The following is a 23,525-nucleotide window of genomic DNA, read 5'->3' as shown; positions in this document are numbered from 1 at the left end:
AGAGTACATGACCTCACCGCTGTTTTACTTCAGTTCTATGGACTCGTTGTCATCCCCCAAGTAAATACAGATGCAAAAATTCCATTTAAAAGACTATAAGTCATAGGAGCAGAACTAGATACGAGAGCTTCTGCAGATACTGGAAACAGACACAAAATGCTGGAGGAACTCAGCAGGTCAGGCAGCAGCTATGGAAATGAATAATTAGTCAGGGTTTCGGGCCGAGACCCTTCATCAGGACCGGAAAGGGAGGGGGTAGAAGCCAGAATAAGAATGTGGGAGGAGGGGAAGGAGTACAAGCTAGAAGGTGAGAAGGAAGGTAGGTATGTGGAGGGGGAGGAGGATAAAGTGAGAAGATGGGAGGGGATAGGTGGAAGAGGTAAAGGGTTGAATGAGAAGAAATCTGATAGGAGAAGAGAGAGGACCATGGGAGAGAGGGAAGGACAAGGGGTACCAGGGCCAGGTGATGGGCAGGTGAGGAGAAGAGAAGAGGTGAGAGGGGAGAATTACCAAAAGTTGGAGAAATCAATATTCACTTCATCAGGCTGCAGGCGACCCAGATGGAAAATGAGATGTCGCTCCTCCAGCCTGAGAGGGGCCTCCTTGTAGCAGTAGAGGAAGCCACAGACCAACATACCAGAATGGGAATGAAGATTGGAATTAAAATGGCTGGCCACCGGAAAACCGTGCTTGTTGTGGACAAAGCAAAGGTGCCTGACAAAGTGGTCCACCAATCTACGCCAGGTGTCACAAATGTAGAGGGGGTTGCACTAGGTACAGTAGATGACCCTGATAGAGTCGTTGCCTCACTGTTTGGGACTCTGAGTGGAGGTGAGGGAGGGGGTGCAGGGGTAGGTGAAGCACTTCTTCAGCTTGCAGGGATAAGTGCCAGGAGGGAGATCAGTGGAAAGGGATGAATGGACAAGAGAATCATGGAGAGAGAGAGATCCTGCAGAAAGTGGAGAGAAGGGTGGGGGAGAATATTTCAATATTCAGTAGGTTTGATGGCTCTGGGCATGTACTCACTGGAGTTTAGTTCTTCTAAATGCCAACGACTACAGTCCCAGAGCCACCAAATGGTCAAGATCTAAAATCTCCCCCCATCTCTCTAGGCCCCATGCATAGATGACCACTATTACACGATTCTTCTTGATCTTGCAATCGGAAGATAATGCCCTTGGAAAATGATGCTGGTGAGGTAGTAATGGGGGACAAAAAATAGCAGATAAACTTAATGAGTAATGGAGAGCGGAATGGCTGACAGGCAGGAGGCAGCAAGTGGGAATAAAAGGGGCATTTTCTAGTTGGTTGACGGTGACTAGTGGTGTTCCTCAGGGTTCAGTATTGGAACTGCTACTTTTCAAATTATTTGTCAGTGATTTAGATAATGGAATTGATGGCTTTGTGGCAAAGTTTATGGATGATACAAAGATAGGTGGAGGGGTAGGTAGTGTTGAGGAAGCAATGCGATTGCAGCAGGACAGACAAATTGGAAGAATGGGCAAAATATTGGCAGATGGAATACAGTGCTGGGAAATGTATGATGATGTATTTTTGTAAAAGGAACAATATTGTGGACTATTATCTAAATTGGCAGAAGGTTCAAACATCAGAGGTGCAAAGAGACTTGGGAGTCCTCGTGCAAGACTCACAGACGGTTAATTTACTGGTTGAAGAAGGCAAATGCAATATTTCCATTTATTTCAAGGGGAATAGAATATAAAGCAGGGAGATAATGCTGAGTCTTTAAAAGACAATTAAAATTAAAATTTTAGTTCCACTTCCCATTCCAATTTCCAGGATAAGGCCATATTTAGGTTGGAGGAACAACATCCTGTATTCTGTTTGGATAGCCTCCAACCCGATGGCATGAACACCGATTTCTCAAACTTCCAATAATGCCTTACCCACTCCCTTCACCATTTCCCATCCCTTTCTCCCCCTCTCATGTTATCTCCTTGCCCACCCATCACTTACCTCTGGTTCTCCTTCCCCACCTCCTTTTTTTCTTCTTCAATTGCTCTGTCTCTTTCACCAATCAACTTCTTAGCTTTTTGCTTCATCCCTCCCCCTCCAAGTTTCACCTATCACCTGGTGTTTCTCTTCCTCCCCCCACCTTTCAAATTTACTTCTCAGCTTTTCTTCTCCAGTCCTGCTGAAGGGTTTCGGCCCAAAACGTTGACTGTACTTTTTTTCCAAAGATGCTGCCTGGCCTGCTGAGTTCCTCCAGCATTTTGTGTGTGTTGGAGTATTGTCAACAGTTTTCAGCCCCAAATCTCAGAAAGGATATGTTGTCATTGGAGAGAGTCCAGAGGAGGTTCACAAGGATGATTCTGGGAATGAAGAGGTTAACATATGAGGAGCATTTGGCATCTTTGGGCCTGTACTCACTGGAATTCAGAAGAATGCGGTGGGGGGGGGGCAGGTATTTCATTGAAACCTACTGAATGTTGCAAGAACTAGATAGGGTGGATGTGGAGAGGATGTTTCCAAGTGGTGGGACTATCCAGAACTAAAGAGCACAGCCTCAAAATTGAGAAGCGACCTTTTAGAACAGAGGGAGGATTTTTTTAGCCAGGGAGTAGTAAGTTTATGGAATTCTCTGCCACAGACTGCGGTAGAGGCCAAGTCCGTGGGTCTATTTAAGGCGGAAGTTGATTGTTTCCTGATCGGTCAGGGCATCAAAGGATATGGCGAGAAGACAGGTGTATGGAGTTGAGAGAGATCTGGGATCAGTCGTAACGGAATGGTGGAGCAGACTCAATGGGCTGAATGGCCTAATTCTGCTCTTATGTCTTATGGCCTTATGGTCTAATATTCAGGAATGATAATGAACCATTTCCAGGAATAGAAGTGAATCACCACTGGGAAAGGAGAGGTCAGTTTGGGCAGGCAGTGTTAAAGGGGAGGGCAGGTCTGGTTACGTTGATTGGACATTTTGTGGAGCTTTGATGGAGTTTAGCTGTGAGAGTGGTGACTGGTGCAGATTTGTGGCCACCAGTTGGTGTGGGACAAGCTGGCCAGATGGTTGGTGTCCATGCTAGATCACTCTGTGATCTGTGTCATTTAATGAGCTCCCACACAGAAGGTCATGAAATACAAGGAGTGGAACTTGGATAGAAAGTTAGCTTGGTACAAGCTGGATCCACAACCGCAGCATTCAACCCGCGTTCAATTACCGCTATAGCTTTTCATTGATTCTATAGTATTGCTTTGTTCTGCTGTGAATGCCGGCAAGAAAATGAGTCTCAGGGGTGTGCATGGTGACATACTTTGATAATAAATTTACTTTGGACATTGAGCCGTCTGTAAGGAGTTTGCATGTTCTCCCTGTGGCCACCCTCGTTTCCTCCAGGTGCTCCATATTCCTCCCAATTCCAATGATGTACGGGTTAGTAAGTTAATTGCTTACATGGGCATAATTGGACAGTGTGGGCTCGGTGGGCCAGGAGGGCCTGTTACTGTGCTGAATCGCTAGGTAAATAACGTACACAGTAGAAACCTCTGTGCCCCCTGCAATGATGACCTTCCATGTACGGAGTTAGATTCCGGTTGGATGAGGGACTAGTGTTGGTCACTAGGCTCCCTGAGTCCAAGGTCAAGTTCAGTTTATTGTCATTCCACCGTATACTGCCAAACAAAACAACATTCCTCTGGACCAAGATGCACAACATAGTACTTATAACTCACACATAAGGTAACAGTTCCACTAGCAAATTAACAAATAATAAGGTGCATTTATGACACAAGTTTAAAAGGAAACAGTGTAATGGTACTGGTAGTGAGACCTGGGTGGAGGCAGGGGTATCTGAGGTCTTGTGGCCTGGGGGGAGAAGCTGTTTCCCATCCTAGCAAACGCTCACCATCTCTGATGAAGTACCTCCTTCAGCCCAGGGTTCTCCCCTTGTCCAGTCACGTTGCAACTCCGTTTCTAGTGTTCTGGCTGTTCGCGGTAAATGTCTCGCGGGAATATTGGTCTCAAACCAATGTACTCTTTCTCTCCAGCCATCCAGTGCCACGGTCCCACTCAGCCATGTAGGCAGCACAGTGAGTACACTCCATTCAAATCTCCTCTTCCTCCTCCGTGGGCAGCACGGTAGCAGAGTGGCTAGCGCTTTCCTTTATAGCGCCAGCGATCACCAATCGGGGTTCGAATCCAGCTGTTATCAAGGAGCCTGTACGTTCTCCCCATGACAGTGTGGGTTTCCTTCCGGTGCTCTGGTTTCCTCCCACAGTCCAAAGATGTACGGGTTAGCAGGTTCATCGGTCACGTGGGTGTAAGCATAATGCTTTACGGCGCCAGCTGTCCGGTTCAATTCCTGCTGCTGTCTGTGAGGAGTTTGCATGTTTTCTCTGTGACCGTATGGGTTTCCTCCACGTGCTCCGGTCTCCTCCCACATTCCAAAGACATGCGTGTTAGTAAGTTGTGGGCGTGCTGTTGGCATGGCAACCCTCGCGGGCTGCCCTCAGCTCACCGTCGGACTGTGTTGGTCATTGATGCAAACAGTGCATTTAACTGCCTGTTCGATGTACAGATTCAGATTTATTTATAACATGTACGTCGAAACATACAGTGCACATCGTTTGTTTCAGCAATCCACAGAGCCTGACGACGTGTTTGCTGGGGGCAGCTCGTGAGCTTCCGGCGCCAACATAGCTTGCCTACAGAACAACACCAAATGTGACAAATGAAGCTAAGGTTTAAAGATCTTTATTAATTCTCCTTCCTTGCCCCCACCCATCCTACCAGTGTCATCCTGACGGTGAAGTGTGTGTGTGTGTGTGTGTGTGTGTGTGTGTGTGTGTGTGTGTGTGTGTGTGTGTGTGTGTGTGTGTGTGTGTGTGTGTGTGTGTGTGTGTGTGTGTGTGTGTGTGTGTGTTGTCTGTAACAGGCTACAGACCAGTCATTGAAACCCTTTTGTTAGAATGAGCATCAAGTTTGTTATCACTGTCATGAAATTTGTTGTTTTGTAGCAGTATGGTGCAAAACATAAGAATTACTATAAATCACAAAGTGAATGCGTAATGCAAAAGAGGAGTAATGAGGTAACGTCTGTGGCTCATGGACCAGACAGATGTCTGATGGCAGATCGAGAAGAAGCTGCTGAGAGTGGGTCTTGAGGCTCCTGTACCTCCTCCCTGATGGTAGTCATGACAGTGGGCATGTCCTGGCTGGTGAAACTCTTAATGATGGATGCTGCCATCCTGAATCGCTGCCTCTTGTAGACGTTGCTGATGTGGTGGCGACGGCTGTGCCCGGGTTGAGTCTACGGCCCAGCTTTGGGTCACCGCGGTGAGTCTGCGGCCCAGCTTTGGGTCACCGCGGTGAGTCTGCGGCCCAGCTTTGGGTCACCAGGCTGACGTGTCCTCCACAGCTGGTGTGGTGGAAGAAGTTGTTCACTAGGGGCACAACATCGGGCCAGATGCTCCGATGGAAGGGGAATTCAAGTCCTGTTTGTTTACAGGAATGGACTGCAGCCCACAACCCAGGGCAGAGTGGGGTACCTTACTCAAAGTCCAGGCCACTGTTGCCCTGGTAATGATTGCTGGGACATGGGACTGGGATCTTGCCGTGTACCAGTGGAGCTCTCTGGCTTTGATTTGGTTTCCTGGGCTGTTCAACCTCCTGCAGCATGTTGATCACCCAATCAAACATCCTTTATCTCCCTCCCTTCCTCCCTTAACGATGGGGTGCTCCTCACTCCCTCAGACTGTGAGACTCCCCCTCCCTCCCTCTAACTTCCCCGCTCCTCCTCCTCCCTCCCTCCCACCCTCTGACTTCTTCTCTCCTCCTCCCTCCCTGTCTTTCCCTCTCTTCCTCACTCCCTCCTTCTTTTCCTCTGCTCCTCCCTCAACTATGAGATCCCCTCCCTCTCACCTTCCGTCCCTCCCTCCCTCCTTCAAAATTTGAGATACCTCTCCCTCCTCAGCTGTGGGAAACCCCTCTCTCTCCTCAGCTGTGGGAAACCCCTCTCTCTCCTCAGCTGTGGGAAACCCCTCTCTCTCCCAGACTGTGGGAAACCCCTCTCCCTCCCTCAAAATTTTAGATGCACTCTCCTTTCCTCAACTGTGGGACCCTGCTCACTCCCTCAGATTGTGGGACTCTCACTCCCTCTCTTCCTCTAACTCTCCCCACTCTTCCCCTCCCACCTGCCTCTCTTCCCCCCCACATTCCCTCAACTGTGAAAACCTCATTCCCTCAGACTGTAGGACTCCCCTTCCTCACTTGTACATCTCTCTATCCCCCTCCCTCAAACTGTGGGGCAACACCTTCCTCCCTCCTTCCTCAATCCATTGAATAGCTCCTCTCTCTATCACTCAACCATGTCACACCCTCATTCCTTCAACCTATTGGACACCCCCTCCATCTCCCCAAACAGAGGAATCACTTCTACTAACCTCAAAAATCAAGCCTCCCCAATCCCTCATGCTGTGGGAGGGACTCACCGCGGTGAGCCAAAGCTGGGCCGCAGACTCACCGCGGTGACCCAAAGCTGGGCCGCAGACTCACCGCGGTGACCCAAAGCTGGGCCGCAGACTCACCGCGGTGAGCCAAAGCTGGGCTGCAGACTCACCGCGGTGACCCAAAGCTGGGCCGCAGACTCACCGCGGTGAGCCAAAGCTGGGCCGCAGACTCACCGCGGTGACCCAAAGCTGGGCCGTAGACTCAACCCGGGCACAGCCGTCGCCACCACATCAGCAACGTCGACAAGGGGCAGCGACTCAGGATGACAGCATCCATCATTAAGGAGTTTCACCAGCCAGGACATGCCCACTGTCATGTGGGAACTCCCTCCCTTACTGACTCTCACATCCCTCCTCTCCAGTGCCTCCCTTCTGGGGTCTTGCTCAGTTCCAGTAGGTCAGGGCTCCCGGCCAAGCCTGCCTCCTGTCTCTGGGAGTGCGAGGCCAGACGTGTGCTTCAGCCAGTGGTGTCATCGCGCACTACAGCACAGAAACAGGCCATTCGGTGCATCTAGTCCGTGTCTATCTACCTTGTCCCATCGACCTGCATCCGGACCAGAGTCCTCCACACCCCTCCCATCAGAGTACCCATCCAAACTTCCCTTAGACTTTGAGTGTGTGGTGAAAGGGTTAAGGATTTTTCATTTCCTGTCCCTGATGGGATGTGTTTGCGAGGTGGTTCTGTAATGGCATTAGAAGCAGTCAGCTGATACGCGCCTGACCCGAGACTTTGCTGGGTGTTGGGACGGGAGGAGGGAGGGTGCTGGGACCGAGGGGTGTCGGAGCAGTCTCAGAATTAACCCAGCCAGGGAAGAAAATGGGAGAGGAACAAGGGACGGCCGCTGATCGAGGGAGCCTGGGATGGACACTGGGCAGTATGCTCCATGCAGTCTCTGTGCCCTGCTGAACATGATCGGTCTGTGGCTCCGCGATCCGAAGCCTCAAGGCAGCCAGAGAGCATCTGGGGGAGAAACTTCTGCTCCCTGACCCTGGGCTTGTAGATCAAGGCACAGAGACAACGAGAGAGAGAGAGAGAGAGAAAGAGAGAGAGAGAGAGAGAGAGAGTGAGAGATCATGTCCCGCAGGTGGAGTTGGAGAGATATCTCACAGGTACTGGGACGGGGAGGGAGGGGATGGGTGGGAGATGCGTCTGGGTTGGGTGTGGGACGAAAGGGGCGGAGAAAGGGAGCGATAAGGGAGGGGGAGAGAGAAGGAAGGTGAGAGGGAAGCATGTGGGGTGAGAATGGGGAGGGAAGGCGGGGGTGTTGGTGTGAGGGAATGGGGAGGGAAGGAGGGAGAGGAGAAGGGGTGAGGGAAGGAGGGAGGGAAGGAGGGGGTTGGCATGAGGGAGTGGGAAGGGAAGGAGGGAGAGGAGAAGGGGTGAGGGAAGGAGGGAGGGAAGGAGAGGGGTTGGCATGACAGAGAGAAGGAGGCATATGAAGAAATGGTGAGGTACAATCAGGGTGACAAACAGGGAGAGGGCAGAGAGCAGTTTGTGAGAGGGAGGGAGGAAGCTGACAGAGAGAGAGAGAATCTGCAGCGGAAAGCTCTGACCAACATATGGAAGACTTTAGCCGAGTTTTCCTGGCAGAGAACACTGAATGACTTTCCAAGTTTGGCTGCTCAGGATGAAGTTTCCAGGCTCCATCCCGGAGCGAAGCCTCAGCAGCCCCTCCCCGAGAGGCTTGACTCAATGTCGGAGCCTCTCTTAGATGCTGGATGGCCCCCTTACTGGACATGCAGATCACACTTACTGATGGAGGTGGGGCTCGGTGGGTTAATTTGTGTCTGGGGATGGTGAGGGAGTGAAGCTCAGAGGCTGAAGAAACAGCTACGTGCCTTCTTTCTCTCTCTCTCTCTCTCCCCCCTCTCTCCTCTCTGTATCTGTCTCTATCTCTCTTTCTCTCTCTCTCTCTATCTCTCTCTCTCTCTCCTCTCTCTGTATCTGTGTGTATCTCTCTCTTCCACTCCTCTCTCTCTCTCTGTTTCATCTCTGTCTCTCTCTCTCTCCTCTCACTTTGCCTCTCTCTCGCTCCTCTCTTTCTCTGCTCTCTCTTTGCCTCTCTCTCTCCTCTCTTTCTTTCTCCCCTCTCTATATATCACTTTATATATGTATCTCCAGTTTGCTTCCCCAGTCTGAGGACGTACCAGTTGGTAGTTGATTGGTCATTGTAAATTGTCCCGTGATTCAGTTAGGGTTAAACTGGGGTTGGTGGGAGGGTGGTTGTGGAGGATTGCTGAGTGATGCAGCTCGAAGGGCTGAACGGCCTACTCCTCGCTGTATCTCAAAATAAATAAATCAATAAGAGGCATGTGAGACTCCTGTCAACACACAGCCCACCCCAGTCTGTCCAGGACTGCTGATCACACCGTTCCAAGCCACCAACATGCCCCAGGGATGAGAATGAAAAAGTTCAGACTATGGGTGTAGATCTCTTCCCACTGATTCCAAAATATAATTCAAACTAAATTCAGGTTAATGGTTTAAGGTGAGGGGGGAAAGTTCCAAAGAGTTGTGCGGGACAAGTTTTTAGGACAGAGAGTGGTGGCTGGATGGAGTGTGCTGCCAGGTTGGCAGTGCCACGTTTTACAGTGCCAACGATCAGCAATCTGGGTTTAATTCCTGTGTTTGTACGTTCTCCCCGTGACTGCGTGGGTCTCCTCCGGGTGCTCTGGTTTCCTCCCACAGTCCGAAGACGTACGGGTTAAGGTTAGTAAATTGTGGGCGTGCTGTGTTGGCGTAGAAAGCTTGGTGACGCTTGTGTGCTGTCCCCAGCACAATCCTCCAACTGTGCTGGTCATTGCTGCAAACGACACATGTGACTGTCTGTTTCGATGTTTGATTTACATGTGACAAGTAAAGCTAATTTTTGAATCTTTGGTGGAGGCGTTTAAGTGGCTGTAGGACAGGTGCATTGATGGGGAGATTGTGGTTAGCATAGAGATGATGGGCCAAAAGGCCTGTTCCTGTGCTGTACTGTTCTATGTTGGAATATAGAACTTATAACACAGAACCTAGAACAGTACATCACAGTACACACCCTTTGGCCCACAAAGTGTTGTGCAGACACTTCAAAACACTTTAAAATCAATCTTGCACTTACTTTCTATATAACCCTCTGTTTTTCTATCATCTATATACCTATCTGAGAGTTTCTTGTATCTCCCTAATGTATCTGCCTCGACCCCTCACCACTCTGTGTGTTAAAATCTTACCCCTGACATCCCCCTGATACTTTCCTCCCAAATTCTTAAAGTCATATCTCCTCTTATTAGTCATTACCGCCCTGGGACAAAGTCTCTGGCCATCCACTCTGACAACTGCTGATAACCAGCCCTCTGGGTCAGTGAGGGTTAACCTCCTGTCATACTCTGCCCTGTTAACCCTTGCAGGGCTGTGGTTGTGATGCACCATCAATAACTCTCTGAGACGTGAGGCGAGATATAGGCTTTTATTGACTGGAAGAAAGAACAAGCAGCAATTGACCACCATGCTACATCCTGGAGACTGAGGGCAGGGCTCAGGCCTCAATCGCCTTTATACCGGGTCTGTGGGAGGAGACACAGGAGCAGTCAGCGGGGGGGGCATGTCCAGACAGGTATATGTAGTTCACCACAGGATGTAGTGGGCTCCGGGAGGGTTTCTGGCGGGAGAGGTGTTACAGTCGGCTTGCCTGCTATGCTCCCCGAGGACAGACAGCCCAAGGCATCATGTGCCCCTCTTCTTGCTGTGCACTTGTCCTAGAGCACCAGCCTGGCCAACAGAACCTGTCCTTTGTTGTCATCGGCAGGATGGCGACAACCTGTAATTGCGAACACGAGAGATTTAGCAGGCGCTGGAAATCTCGAGCAGCACACACGAAATGCTGCAGGAACTAATCTCAGCAGGTCAGGCAGCATCTATGGAGAGGAATAAACAGTCGGTGTTTCGGGCTGTTTAAGACCAAACGAAGCACCTCAGCTTGAAAGGTTGGCTGTTTACGGTTCGGTAACGGTGGGTGTTGAGGAAGAGCAGGGTGTCAGAGTTTAACTGATGGGCAGTTGTCAGCACCGATGCCTCAGATATTCACTGATGTGCTGCTGGCATTGAAGAGCATGGGATTGGAATGAGGTCAACAGGGGTTCTGTTTGGGGCAGTGATACGCTGGGGGTCGCCAGGAGAAATGTGGAATTAAATATATGGAATCAGAATCAGAATCAGGTTTACTATCACCGGCATGAATCAAGTTAACATAGCGGCAGCAATACATTGCAATACATGATAATACAGAAGCATACATAAGTAAGTAAATCAGACTGCCATAATGGGAGAACATTCTGTCCACTGAATCTATCAGTTCCTGTAACAACTGACAAAATGCTTTGACACCTGTAAATGCTGACGTTTTCCCCATGTCCCCTGTAAATACTGACCCTCTCTCCATGACCCTTGTACCTACTGACCCTCTCCCTCTGACCCCCGTAAATACTGACCTTCTCCCTCTGACCCCTTAAATACTGATCCTCACCCCTGGCCCTTATAAATACTGACTCTCTCCCTCAGACCCCTGAAAATACTAACCCTTGTACCTACTACCCCTCCCCCATGACCCCGGTAAATACTGACCCTCTCCCATGACTTCTGTAAATACTGATCCTCTCCCCATGACCCTTGTACCTACTGGCTCTCTTCCTTTGACCCTTGTAAATACTAAACCTCTCCCCGTGACCCCTGTAAACACAGACTCTCTTGCCCTGACCCTTTTAAATACTGACCCTCTTTCCTTGACCCCTGAAAATACTGACCCTCCCCCTTGACCCTTGAAAATACTGACTTTCTTCCCTTGACCCCTGTAAATACTGACCCTGTACCCATGACCCCTGTAAGCATTGACCCTCTCCCCATGAGCCCTATAAATACTACCCTCTCCTTCTAACCCCTAAAAATACTGACCTTCCCCCTCTGACCCTCTCCTAATGACCCCTGTAAATACTGACTCATTTTTTGTGACCTCATGTAAATGAAAATCACAGTCAGGTTTATTATCACTCTTGTAGGTCGTGAATATTTTGTTTTACGGCAGCAATGAGCGCGATTGCTAAAATGTTACTGTGAGTTTACACGTGCAAACCCTAGGTAGGGTGAGCAGGAGAGTTACCGGGATACTTCCATGATTAGAGAACACGTCTTATGAAGGTTGGTTTCGGTGAGCTTGGGCTTTTCTCTTTGGAGCGAAAGGGGATCAAAGGTGGTTTGAAAGAGGTATACAAGGTGATTAGCGGGATAGATTGAGCCTGCAGCCAGAGACGTTATCCCAGGGCCGAAATGGTTAATACGAGGGGACATAATTTTAGGGTGTTTTCAAAAAGTATAGGAGGATGTCGGAGGTTAAGTTTTTTTCGACTCATTAGGGAGAATGAGGCATTTGTAGGTGAGAACTACAGGGAGGTAGTCACACCTAGGTTGCCGGAAGTAGGTCGTTGGGTGACAGTCCGAGGGGGGAAAGTGAAGAAGAGTAGACAGGTAGTGCCGAGCACCCCTGTAGCCATTCCCCTGAATAATAAGTTTACCGTCCTGGATACTGTTGGTGAGGACGACTGACCAGGTGTGAGCCACGGTGGCAGGGCCTCTGGCACTGAGTCTGACCCTGTGGTGCAGAAGGGTGGGACGGAGAAGAGGAGAGCTGTTGTCATTGGAGACTCTATAGTCAGGGGAGCAGACAGGAGATTTTGTGGACGTGAGAAGGACACCCGCATGGTTTGTTGCCTCCCGGGTGCCAGGGTCCAGGATGTCTCTGACCGGGTGCATGACATCCTGGTACGAGAGGGAAAGTAACCAGAAGTTGTGATACATGTTGGTACCAATGACATAGGCAGGAAAAGGGATGAGGTCCTGAAGTGTGAGTTTCGGGAACTAGGCAGAAGGCTGAAGAACAGGACCTCAAGGGTGGCGTTCTCAGGATTGCTGCCAGTTCTACGTGATAGTGATGGTAAGAATTGGAGGAGATGGCAGTTGAATGCGTGGCTGAGGAGTTGGTGCAGGGGGCAGGGTTTTAGATTTTTGGATCATTGGGATCTCTTCCGGGGAAGGTGGGACCTGTACAGATTGGATGGGTTGCACCTGAACTCGAGGGGGTGCAATATCCTTGCTGGAAGGTTTGCTAGCATGGTTTGGGAGGGTTTAAACTAATTTGCAAGGGGGGTGGGACCCAGAGTGATAGAGCAGTGAAAGAAGTGCATGGAGTAAAGCCAGATCTAACAAATGGAGAGGCTTTGAGGAAAGAGCAGCAGAATAAAGGGTATAAAGGTAGTAAGGTAGAAGGGCTAAAGTGTGTGTACTTCAATGCAAGAAGCATCAGGAACAAAGGTGATGAACTGAGAGCTTGGATACATACATGGAGTTATGATGTAGTGGCCATTACGGAGACTTGGCTGGCACCAGGGCAGGAATGGATTCTCAATATTCCTGGATTACAGTGCTTTAAAAGGGATAGAGAGGGGGGAAAAGGGGAGGAGGGGTGGTATTACTGGTCAGGGATGCTATTACAGCTGCAGAAAGAGTGGGTAATGTAGCAGGATCCTCTTTTGAGTCAGTATGGGTGGAAGTCAGGAACAGGAAGGGAGCAGTTACTCTATTGGGAGTATTCTATAGGCCCCCTGGTAGCAGCAGAGATACCGAGGAGCAGATTGGGAGGCAGATTTTGGAAAGGTGCAAAAATAACTGGGTTGTTATCATGGGTGACTTTAACTTCCCTAATATTGATTGGCACTTGATTAGTTCCAAGGGTTTAGATGGGGCAGAGTTTGTTAAGTGTGTCCAGGATGGATTCCTGTCACAGTATGTTGACAGGCCGACTAGGGGGAATGCCATACTAGATCTAGTATTAGGTAACGAACCAGGTCAGGTCACAGATCTTTCAGTGGGTGAGCATCTGGGGGACAGTGATCACCGCTCCCTGGCCTTTAGCATTATCATGGAAAAGGATAGAATCAGACAGGACAGGAAAATTTTTAATTGGGGAAGGGCAAATTATGAGGCTATAAGGCTAGAACTTGCGGGTATGAATTGGGATGATGTTTTTGCAGTGAAATGTACTATAGACATGTGGTTGATGTTTAAGGATCTCTTGCAGGATGTTAGGGATAAGTTTGTCCCGGTGAGGAAGATAAAGAATGGTAGGGTGAAGGAACCATGGGTGACAAGAGAAGTGGAAAATCTAGTCAGGTGGAAGAAGACAGCATACATGAGGTTTAGGAAGCAAGGATCAGATGGGTCTATTGAGGAATTTAGGGTAAGAAAGGAGCTTAAGAAGGGGCTGAGAAGAGCAAGAAGGGGGCATGAGAAGGCCTTGACGAGTAGGGTAAAGGAAAACTCCAAGGTATTCTTCAATTATGTGAAGAACAAAAGGATGACAGGAATAGGACCGATTAGAGATAAAAATGGGAAGATGTGCCTGGAGGCTGTGGAAGTGAGCGAGGTCCTCAATGAATACTTCTCTTTGGTATTCACCAATGAGAGGGAACTTGATGATGGTGAGGACAATATGACTGAGGTTGATGTTCTGGAGCATGTTGATATTAAGGGAGAGGAGGTGTTGGAGTTGTTAAAATACATTAGGACGGATAAGTCCCCAGAGCCTGACGGAATATTCCCCAGGCTGCTCCACGAGGCGAGGGAAGAGATTGCTGAACCTCTGGCTAGGATCTTTATGTCCTCATTGTCCATGGGAATGGTACCAGAGGATTGGAGGGAGGCGAATGTTGTCCCCTTGTTCAAAAAAGGTAGTAGGGATAGTCCAGGTAATTATAGACCAGTGAGCCTTACGTCTGTGGTGGGAAAGCTGTTGGCTGTTAGATATAGGATCTATGGGCATTTAGAGAATCACAGTCTGATCAGGGATACTCAGCATGGCTTTGTGAAGGGCAGATCATGTCTAATAAGTCTGTTAGAGTTCTTTGGGGAGTTGACCAGGCATATAGATGAGGGTAGTACAGTGGATGTGATCTACATGGATTTTAGTAAGGCATTTGACAAGGTTTCACATGGTAGGCTTATTCAGAAAGTCAGAAGTCATGGGATCCAGGGAAGTTTGGCCAGGTGGATTCGGAATTGGCTTGCCTGCAGAAAGCAGAGGGTCGTGGTGGAGGGAGTACATTCGGATTGGAGGGTTGCGACTAGTGGTGTCCCACAAGGATCTGTTCTGGGGCCTCTACTTTTTGTGATTTTTATTAACGACCTGGACGTGGGGGTAGAAGGGTGGGTTGGCAAGTTTGCAGGCGACACAAAGGTTGGTGGTGTTGTAGATAGTGTAGAGAATTGTCGAAGATTGCAGAGAGACATGGATAGGATGCAGAAGTGGGCTGAGAAATGGCAGATGGCGTTCAACCCGGAGAAGTGTGAGGTGGTACACTTTGGAAGGACAAACTCCAAGGCAGAGTACAAAGTAAATGGCAGGATACTTGGTAGTGTGGAGGAGCAGAGGGATCTGGGGGTACATGTCCACAGATCCCTGAAAGTTGCTTCACAGGTAGATAGGGTAGTTAAGAAAGCTTATGGGGTGTTAGCTTTCATAAGTCGAGGGATAGAGTTTAAGAGACGCGATGTAATGATGCAGCTCTATAAAACTCTAGTTAGGCCACACTTGGAGTACTCAAATTCACCTGGTCTATTTCCGACACCTCCCTCCCCTTTCTAGATCTTTCTGCTTCTATCTCTGGAGACAGCCTATCCACCGATGTCTACTACAAACCTACAGACTCTCACAGCTACCTAGACTATTCCTCCTCCCACCCTGTCTCCTGCAAAAATGCTATCCCTTTCTCTCAATTCCTCCGCCGCATCTGCTCTCAGGATGAGGTCTTTCATTCTAGGACAAAGGAGATGTCTTCCTTTTTTAAAGAAAGGGGCTTCCCTTCGTCCACTATCAACTCTGCTCTCCATCGTGTCTCCCGTATTTCACGCACCTTTGCCCTCACCCCATCCCCCCGCCAGCCCACCAGGGATAGAGTCCCCCTGGTCCTCACCTATCACCCTACCAGCCTACAGATCCAACGCATAATCCTCCGTAACTTCCGCCACCTCCTACGGGATCCCACCACCAGCCACATCTTCTCCTCCCCCCCCCCCACTCTCAGCTTTCTGCAGGGATTGCTCCCTATGCGACGCGATTTTCCATCCATCCCCCCCATCCCTCCCCACCGACCTCCCTCCAGGCACTTATCCCTGCAAAGGCAAGAAGTGCTACACCTGCCCCCACACTTCTTCCCTCACTACCATCCCAGGCCCCAGACAGTCTTTTCAGGTGAGGCACCACTTCACCTGCAAGTCAACTGGGGTGATATACTGTATCCGGTGCTCCCGATGTGGCCATTTATACATTGGGGAGACCCGCCGCAGACTGGGAGACCGTTTCACCAAACACCGGCGCTCAGTCCTCCAGCAGTGGCGGGATCTCCCTGTGGTCACACACTTCAATTCCACAGACCACTCCCACTCCCACTCCAATATGTCTGTCCATGGCCTCCTCTACCGTCAAGATGAGGCCACACGCAAGTCGATGGAGCAATACCTTATCTCCCGCCTAGGTAGCCTCCTACCTGCCGGCATGAACATTCAACTCACAGACCTCCATTGATACCCCTGCCCCCCCCTACCCCATCCCTATCTATAATTTTAGTCTGGTTCTCTTTCTCTCTCTTTTCCCCCCTCACTATAATCTCCCCCCAGCCCTACCTTTCTTTCTCTTTTATTTCCCATAATTCTCCACCTTCCCCCTAGCCCATTTCCCTCCAGCCTATCACTTCCCAGCTCTCTACTTCATCCCTCCCCCCACTTCTTATCCCCCCCCCCCTCGACCATCCCATGTTACTTCACTCCTGATGAAGGGTTTTGGCCCGAAACATCATCACTACCTCCTCCCATAGATGCTGTCTGGCCTGCTGAGTTCTGCCAGCATTTTGTGTTTTTACTTGGAGTACTGTGTCCAGTTCTGGTCACCTCACTATAGGAAGGATGTGGAAGCATTGGAAAGGGTACAGAGGAGATTTACCAGGATGCTGCCTGGTTTAGAGAGTATGCATTATGATCAGAGATTAAGGGAGCTAGGGCTTTACTCTCTGGAGAGAAGGAGGATGAGAGAAGACATGATAGAGGTGTACAAGATATTAAGAGGAATAGACAGAGTGGTCAGCCAGCGCCTCTTCCCTAGGGCACCACTGCTCAGTACAAGAGGACATGGCTTTAAGGTAAGGGGAGGGAAGCTCAAGGGGGATATTAGAGGAAGGTTTTTCACTCAGAGGGTGGTTGGTGCGTGAAATGCACTGCCTGAGTCAGTGGTGGAGGCAGATACACTAGTGAAGTTTAAGAGACTACTAGACAGGTATATGGAGGAATTTAAGGTGGGGGTTATATGGGAGGCAGGGTTTGAGGGTCGGCACAACATTGTGGACCGAAGGGCCTGTAATGTGCTGTACTATTCTATGTTCTATGTACACGGAGAGTGGTGGGTGTGTGGAACACCCTGCTGGGGTGGTGGGCGAGGCAGATACATTAGGGGCATCTAAATGACTTTTAGATAGACAGATGGATGATAGAAAACTGGAGAGCCCTGTAGGAGGGAAGGGTTAGATTGATCTCAGAGTAGGTTAAGATGTCAGCACAGGATCGTGGTCTGAAGAGCCTCTACTGTACTGTACTATTCTGTGGTCTGTGTAAGTTACAAGAAGAAATATTTCTAAAATATGTAGGTAGTGCAAAGAGAGGGCAAAATAGTGAGATAGTGTTCATGGACCATTTTGAAATCTGATGGTGGAGGGGAAGAAGCTGTTCAGTGTGAGTCTTCAGGCTCCTGTACCTCCTCCCTGATGCTAGCAATGAGAAGAGGGCATGTCCTGGATGATGAGGGTCCCTAATAATGGATGCTGCCTTTTTGAGGTATCTCCTTTTAAAGAGAGTAGAGAGTAAATATTAACCCTCTCCCTGTGACCTCTTTAATTACTGACAATCTCCCGCTGAGACAATATAAATATTTGCACACTCTATAAAAACGCAGTAAATGCTGACATTTTCCCAGTGAGCTCATTGTAAATAAGATTAATCTCCCTGTCTGCACCTATAAATGTTTACATCCTCCCAGTGACGTGAAACATTCACTGTCCATTTCTCTTCACGGGTACTGCCCAACCTACTGAATTTCCCCAATGTTCAGTGTGTTTCCTCCAACAATTAGTGTGTTTCCCGCAATGTTCAGTGTGTTTCCCCCAACGTTTAGTGTGTTTCCTCCAACATTTAGTGTGTTTCCCGCAACGTTCAGTGTGTTTCCCCAATGTTTAATGTGCTTCCTCCAACGTTTAGTGTGATTCCTCCACTGCTACAACCCCCACTCTCTCCATCTCCCCGCCATTACCCACCCCACCTACTCCAGGTGTCCATCCTGTAAATCCTGCCTCAGCTGATCATCGTCAGCTTTTCTGAAAAAGTCCACTTTATTCTGGATGCCCACACCAAAGCCCATACTACTGATGCGCAGCCTCCCTAACCCTTTACCAGTTGCTCCAGCAACAGAACGTTCAATATAGAACATAGAACAGAACAGTACAGCACAGAATGGCTCCTTCAGCCGATTCCAACCAAGAAAAGCCTGCTCCATAATCAATCTAACCATTCCCTTGACACAACACACACAAAATGCTGGTGGAACACAGCAGGTCAGGCTGACGAAGGGTCTCGGCCCGAAACGTCGACAGCGCTTCTCCCTATAGATGCCACCTGGCCTGCTGTGTTCCACCAGCATTTTGTGTGTGTTGCTTGAATTTCCAGCATCTGCAGATTTCCTCGTGATTCCCTTGACACAGCCCATAATCCTCTATATTTTACTATTATTCATGTGCCTACCTAAAAGTTATAACATGTCCCTACTCATTCTGCATCTAGTCCAGGCACCCACCACTCTCTGGGTTAAAAGAAAGCTACCTCTGAAATCCCTTCTAAACTTCCCTACACTCTCCTTAAACAATGTCCTGTGGCCTGTAGTGTTGGCCATTGCTGTGCTGGGGAAAAGGCACTGGCTATGCACTCTGTCTATAACTCTAACTTTCTTTTATACTTTATCAAGTTGTCTTTCATACTTTGGTAAATTGGTTTGTCATCGTGACATGTACAGGGATTCAGTGAAGATTTGCCTTGCAAACTGTTCGTTCAGATCAATTCATCACCCAGTGTGTTGAAGTAGAACAAGGGAAAACAATAACAGGAAGCAGGTTGAAGTGTTGCAGTCACAGAGAAAGTGCAGTGCAGGTAGAGAATGAGGTGCAGGATTACAACAAGATAGATAGTGAGGTCAAGAGCCCATCAACAGACAAGAGTCTGATAGTGGTGGGATATGAAGGTGATCTCCAGCCTGGTGGTACGTGTTTTGTGCTTTTGTATCCTCTGCCCGATTGAAGAGGGATGAGGATGAGGGGAGCACGTCTAGACGGAGACCATGGAGGAGAGGCTGGTTCCTGTGATGTGCCGAGCTGTGTCCACAGCTCTCTGCAGTTTCCTGCGGTCACGGGCAAAGCTGGTGCCAAGCAGTGATGCATCCAGACAGGAAAGATAAAAACCTAGCTTGCTCAACCCGTCCTTATAAGACAGGCTCGAATCCCGGCAGTATCTTGGGAAATCTCCTCGGCACCCCCTCTAAAGCTTCCACATCTTTCCTATAATAAGGGGACAAGAACTGAACACAATACTCTGTGTGGTCTTTTATAGAGCTGCAATGTTACCTCGCAGCTCCTGAACTCAGTCCCCCGACTAATGAAGGCCAGCACACTTTCTTAACCATCCTCTCAACTTGCACGGCAACTTTGAGTGATCTATGGACAGGGACCCCAAGATTCCTCTGTTCCTCCACACTGCTAGGAGTCCTCTCATTAACTTTGTACTCAGCCAGGTTCCACCTTCCAAAATGAATCGCTCCACTCCTTTCTATGTTGAACTCCATCTGCCATTTCTCAGCCAAGTTCTGCATCCTATTGATGTCCTGTTGTAACCTCCTCAGCTCTGCACTGCTCCACCAACCTTTGTGTCACATAGAACAGAGCAGTACTTGTGCTTACTAACCTACCCTGCCACTTCCTCATCCATTTATAAAAATCACACAGAGCAGGGGTTCTCATAACAGATCCCTGCGGAACACCACTGGTCACCAACCTCCATCTACTACAACCCTCTATTCTTCCATGGTCAAGCTAATTCTGCATCCTCACAGGCAGGTTTCCCTGGATCCCATGCCTCCTGACTTTCAGAATAAACCTACCATGGGGCATTTCAAATGCCTTACCGAAATCCACACACTGCCCTTCCTTCATCAATGTGTTTTGTCACTTCTTCAAAAAACTCTGGCTCGTGAGGCACGACCTGTCCCTCACAAAGCCATGCTGACTGTCCCAAATCAGACTATGCTTCTCCAAATGCTCGTAAGTCCTGTCTCTGAAAATCCTCTCGGTTAGTTTGCTCACTGTTGAAATAAGACTCACTGGTCTATGATTATCCCTACTCCCTTTCCTGAACAAAGGAATAACGTTTGCCACCCTCCAGTCATCTGGTCCTGTCTTTGCAGCCAGTGAGAATGCAAAGGTGCAGCTACCTCTTCCCTCATTTGCTGTAGTAACCTGGGGTATATCCCAAACAGCCCCTTGGACTTAACGGTCCAGATGCTTTTCAGAAGTTCCAGCAAATCCTCTGTCTTAACCTCCACAGGCTCCAGCGCAACAGTCTGTTTTACACAGTCCTCACAAAGATCAAGGTCCCTCTCATTGGGGAACAGTGAAGCAAAGTGTCCATTAAGGACCTCTCCACCTCCTCTGACACCAGGCACGTGTTTCTTCTTTATCCATTGTCAGTCCCACCCTGTTTATCAAACATTTTGTTCATCTCTAGTGTACAGTCTATCATAGCAGAATGAGTGGAGATGTGATAAAGAGAGACAAAAGTACGAGGGATACAGACAGAATAAACGAGAGCAGGCTTTTCCCACTGAGGTTCGGGTGAGGCTAGAACCAGAGGCTGTAGGTTAAGGGTGAAAGGTGAGATATTTAAAGGGAACCTGGGGAGGAGCCTCTTCACTCAGAGGGAGATGAGAGTGTGGAACGAGCTGCCAGTGGAAGTGGTGGATGTGGGTTTGATGGCAACACCGAAGAGATGTTTGGATAATTAAATGGATGCGAAGGCTATGGCTCAGGTGCAGATCGACGGGCCTGGGGAGAATCTGGTCAGCACAGATTAGATGGGCTGAAGGGTCTGTTCTGTGCTGTAGTGTTCTATGACTCTATGACTATAACTTTTTTTAGATTTCTGAATTACTTGATAAATATGTAATGTCTCACTCTCTCTCTCTCTCCCTCTTTATCACTCTCTTAAATCTCAGAGAAGTTTGTAGATCTGGCACGTTATCTAAATCTTTGACAAACTTTAGTAAGTGCACAGTGGGAGCATCACAGCCTGGTGTGGAAACTCCAATGCCCAGGAGATGAAAAGTCCACAGAAAATGGTGGATAAGCTCAGTCCGTCACAGACAAAATTTTCCCAGCATTGAGTACTTTTACAAGGAAAGCTGCCACAAGAAAGCAGCATCCATCATCAAAGACCCCCACCATCTCTGATGAGAGCACCAAGCTCTCTTCTCGCTGCTACCATCAAGCATGAGGTACAGGAGCCTTAGGTCCCACACTACCTGGTTGTTACCCTACAACCATCAGGCTCCTGAACTGGTGTGTGTAACTTAACTCACTTCACCTCTGAACTGATTCCACAACCTACAGACACCTTCAATCAACACACACAAAATGCTGGTGGAACACAGCAGGCCAGGCAGCATCTATAAGGAGAAGCACTCCTGACGAAGGGTCTTGGCTCGAAACGTCGACAGCGCTTCTCCTTATAGATGCTGCCTGGCCTGCTGTGTTCCACCAGCATTTTGTGTGTGTTGTTTGAATTTCCAGCATCTGCAGATTTCCTCGTGTTTGCTCTTTAAAGACACATTCAATGATCCTTTTCACCTCATATTTTCAGTATCATTTGATATTTGCACTTTTTGACTTATTTACACATACTAAAAAGTAAAACAGTATTGTGCAGCAAATAATAATGGGAAATTAGAAGATTGGGAAGCTTTTAAAAACCAACAAAAGGCAATTTAAAAGATATACGAGAAAAGATGAAATATGAAGGTAGGAACCAATAATATCAAAGAGGATATCAATAGTTTTTTTTTCCAGATATATAAAGAGTAAAAGAGAAGTGAGAGTGGCTATCAGACTGCAGGAAAGTGATGCTGGAGAAGTAGTAATGAGGAATAAAGAAATGGAAGACAAACTTAACAAGTATTTTGTATCAGTCTTCACTGTGTAAGACACTAGTAGTATGTCATAAATTCGAGTGTTTTGGGGGCAGGTGAGTGTAGCTACTATTACTCAGGAGAAGGTGTTTGGGAAGCTGAAAGGTCTGGAGGTAGATCTGAACCAGATGGCGTACACCCCAGGGTTCTGAAAGAGGTAGCTGAAGAGATTGTGGAGGAATTAGTAATAATCTTTTAAGAATCAATAGAATCTGGCATGGTTACAGAGGACTGGAAAATTGCAAATGTCACTCCACTCTTTAAGAAGGGAGGGAGGCAGAAGAAAGGAAATTATAGGCCCATTAGTCTGACTTCAGTGTTTGGGAAGATGTTGGAGTTAATCATTAAGGATGAGATTTGTAAACAGTATAAAGCACGTGATAAAATAGGCCAAAGTCAACATGATTAGCAGACAAATCTGCTGGAAGTCTTTGAGGAAATAACAGGCAGGATAGACAAAGGAGAGTCAGTGAATGTTGTTTACTTGGATTTTCAGAAGGCTTCTGACATGGTGCTGCACATGAGGCTACTTAACAAGATAAGAGCCGATAGTATTGCAGGAAAATCACTGGTATGGACAGAAGATTGGCTGACTAGCAGGAGGCAATGTGTGGGAATAATGGAGGCCTTGCAACACACAGAAAATGCCGGAGGAACTCAGCAGGCCGGGCAGCGTCTATGGAAAAGAGTACAGTCAATGTTTCAGGCTGAGACATTTCGGCAGGACCCTTGCCTGGCCTGCTGAGTTCCTCCAACATTTTGTGTGTGTCGCTTGGATTTCCAGCATCTGCGGATTTCCTCGTCTTTTTGATTATGGAGGTCTTGTCTGGTTAGCTGCTGGTGACTAGTGGAGTTCCGCAGGGCTCAGTGTTGGGACCACTTCTTTTTACGTTGCATGTCAACGATTTGGATGACTGAATTGACGGCTTTGTGGCTAAGTTTGAGGATGATGCATAGGTGGAGAGGCAGCTAATACTGAGGAAGCAGGGGGGCTGTGGACAGATTGGGAGAATAGGTAAAGAAGAGGGAGATGGAATATAATGTAGGGAAGTGTATGGTCATGAACCCTAATGCATTAAACCATACCCATGAATACAGCCAAATGAAACAGCATTCCCCTTGGGCCAAGGTGCAAAACACAGAACCAGCAGTCACACACAGTAAAAGGCACTTATAATTATGATAGCAGAAAAACAAAGTTACAAAAAAAATCTAAAAATTAATAATAATCTAGTCCAAGTGCCTGTAGATTGATGGTGAATGGGATGTTGTCCTGGAGCCATGTTTCTACGAGAACAAGCACGCAGCAGTTCCTCATCTCCCACTAGAGCAGCAGCAGCCAAGCACAATCCAGCTTGTCTTTCCGGGACTGGCCACTGGGGAGCAGCACTGACCGGAGAGGCCAGCCCCAGATCCAACGTGAAGTCCAGCGACACACAGCCAGCTCGGACCTCTCTTTCCCCGGCGGCCTGGTCCGCGTCACAACTGAAGCCACGCAGCTCCCCCTACCAATCAGCCAGTGAATCAGACTCATAGTATTCTACATTACCAGTGTCCAAAAGGGTCTTGTGATCATAATAAAAATGTCAAAGTCAATCATTTCCAATGTTCGTAGGATTGCGCTCTGCCGCTGATGCTTTCCTCCCTGAGCAGCTGAGGGAGTCTGCAACACGGAGCAAAACAAGTCCAGCTCCACCGCTATCG

At 48.4% G+C, this 23,525-nt stretch overlaps 1 protein-coding gene across 13 annotated transcripts in view; it reads left to right on the top strand.

Moving 5' to 3' along the window:
- LOC140728114 (tensin-1-like) overlaps positions 1–23,525 on the top strand; it is a 429,660-nt gene that overhangs the window by 246,548 nt on the left and 159,587 nt on the right. For 6 of the 13 annotated variants that reach the window (XM_073046317.1, XM_073046316.1, XM_073046327.1 and 3 more), the window contains one exon: positions 4,006–4,047. The exons of 5 other annotated variants lie outside the window; for them this stretch is intronic. In XM_073046317.1, coding sequence (XP_072902418.1) covers positions 4,006–4,047 — 42 coding nt within the window. Of the gene's footprint in view, positions 1–4,005; positions 4,048–7,200; positions 7,576–9,154; positions 9,176–23,525 lie in introns of those variants that run through there. 2 more of the 13 variants (XM_073046325.1, XM_073046326.1) reach the window with 2 other exon arrangements.

Source organism: Hemitrygon akajei, chromosome 5 (assembly GCF_048418815.1).
Source record: "Hemitrygon akajei chromosome 5, sHemAka1.3, whole genome shotgun sequence".
Lineage (NCBI taxonomy): Eukaryota > Metazoa > Chordata > Chondrichthyes > Myliobatiformes > Dasyatidae > Hemitrygon > Hemitrygon akajei.
The sequence above is the reverse complement of the archived record's forward strand: the minus strand, read 5'-3'. Positions and strand labels throughout refer to the sequence as shown.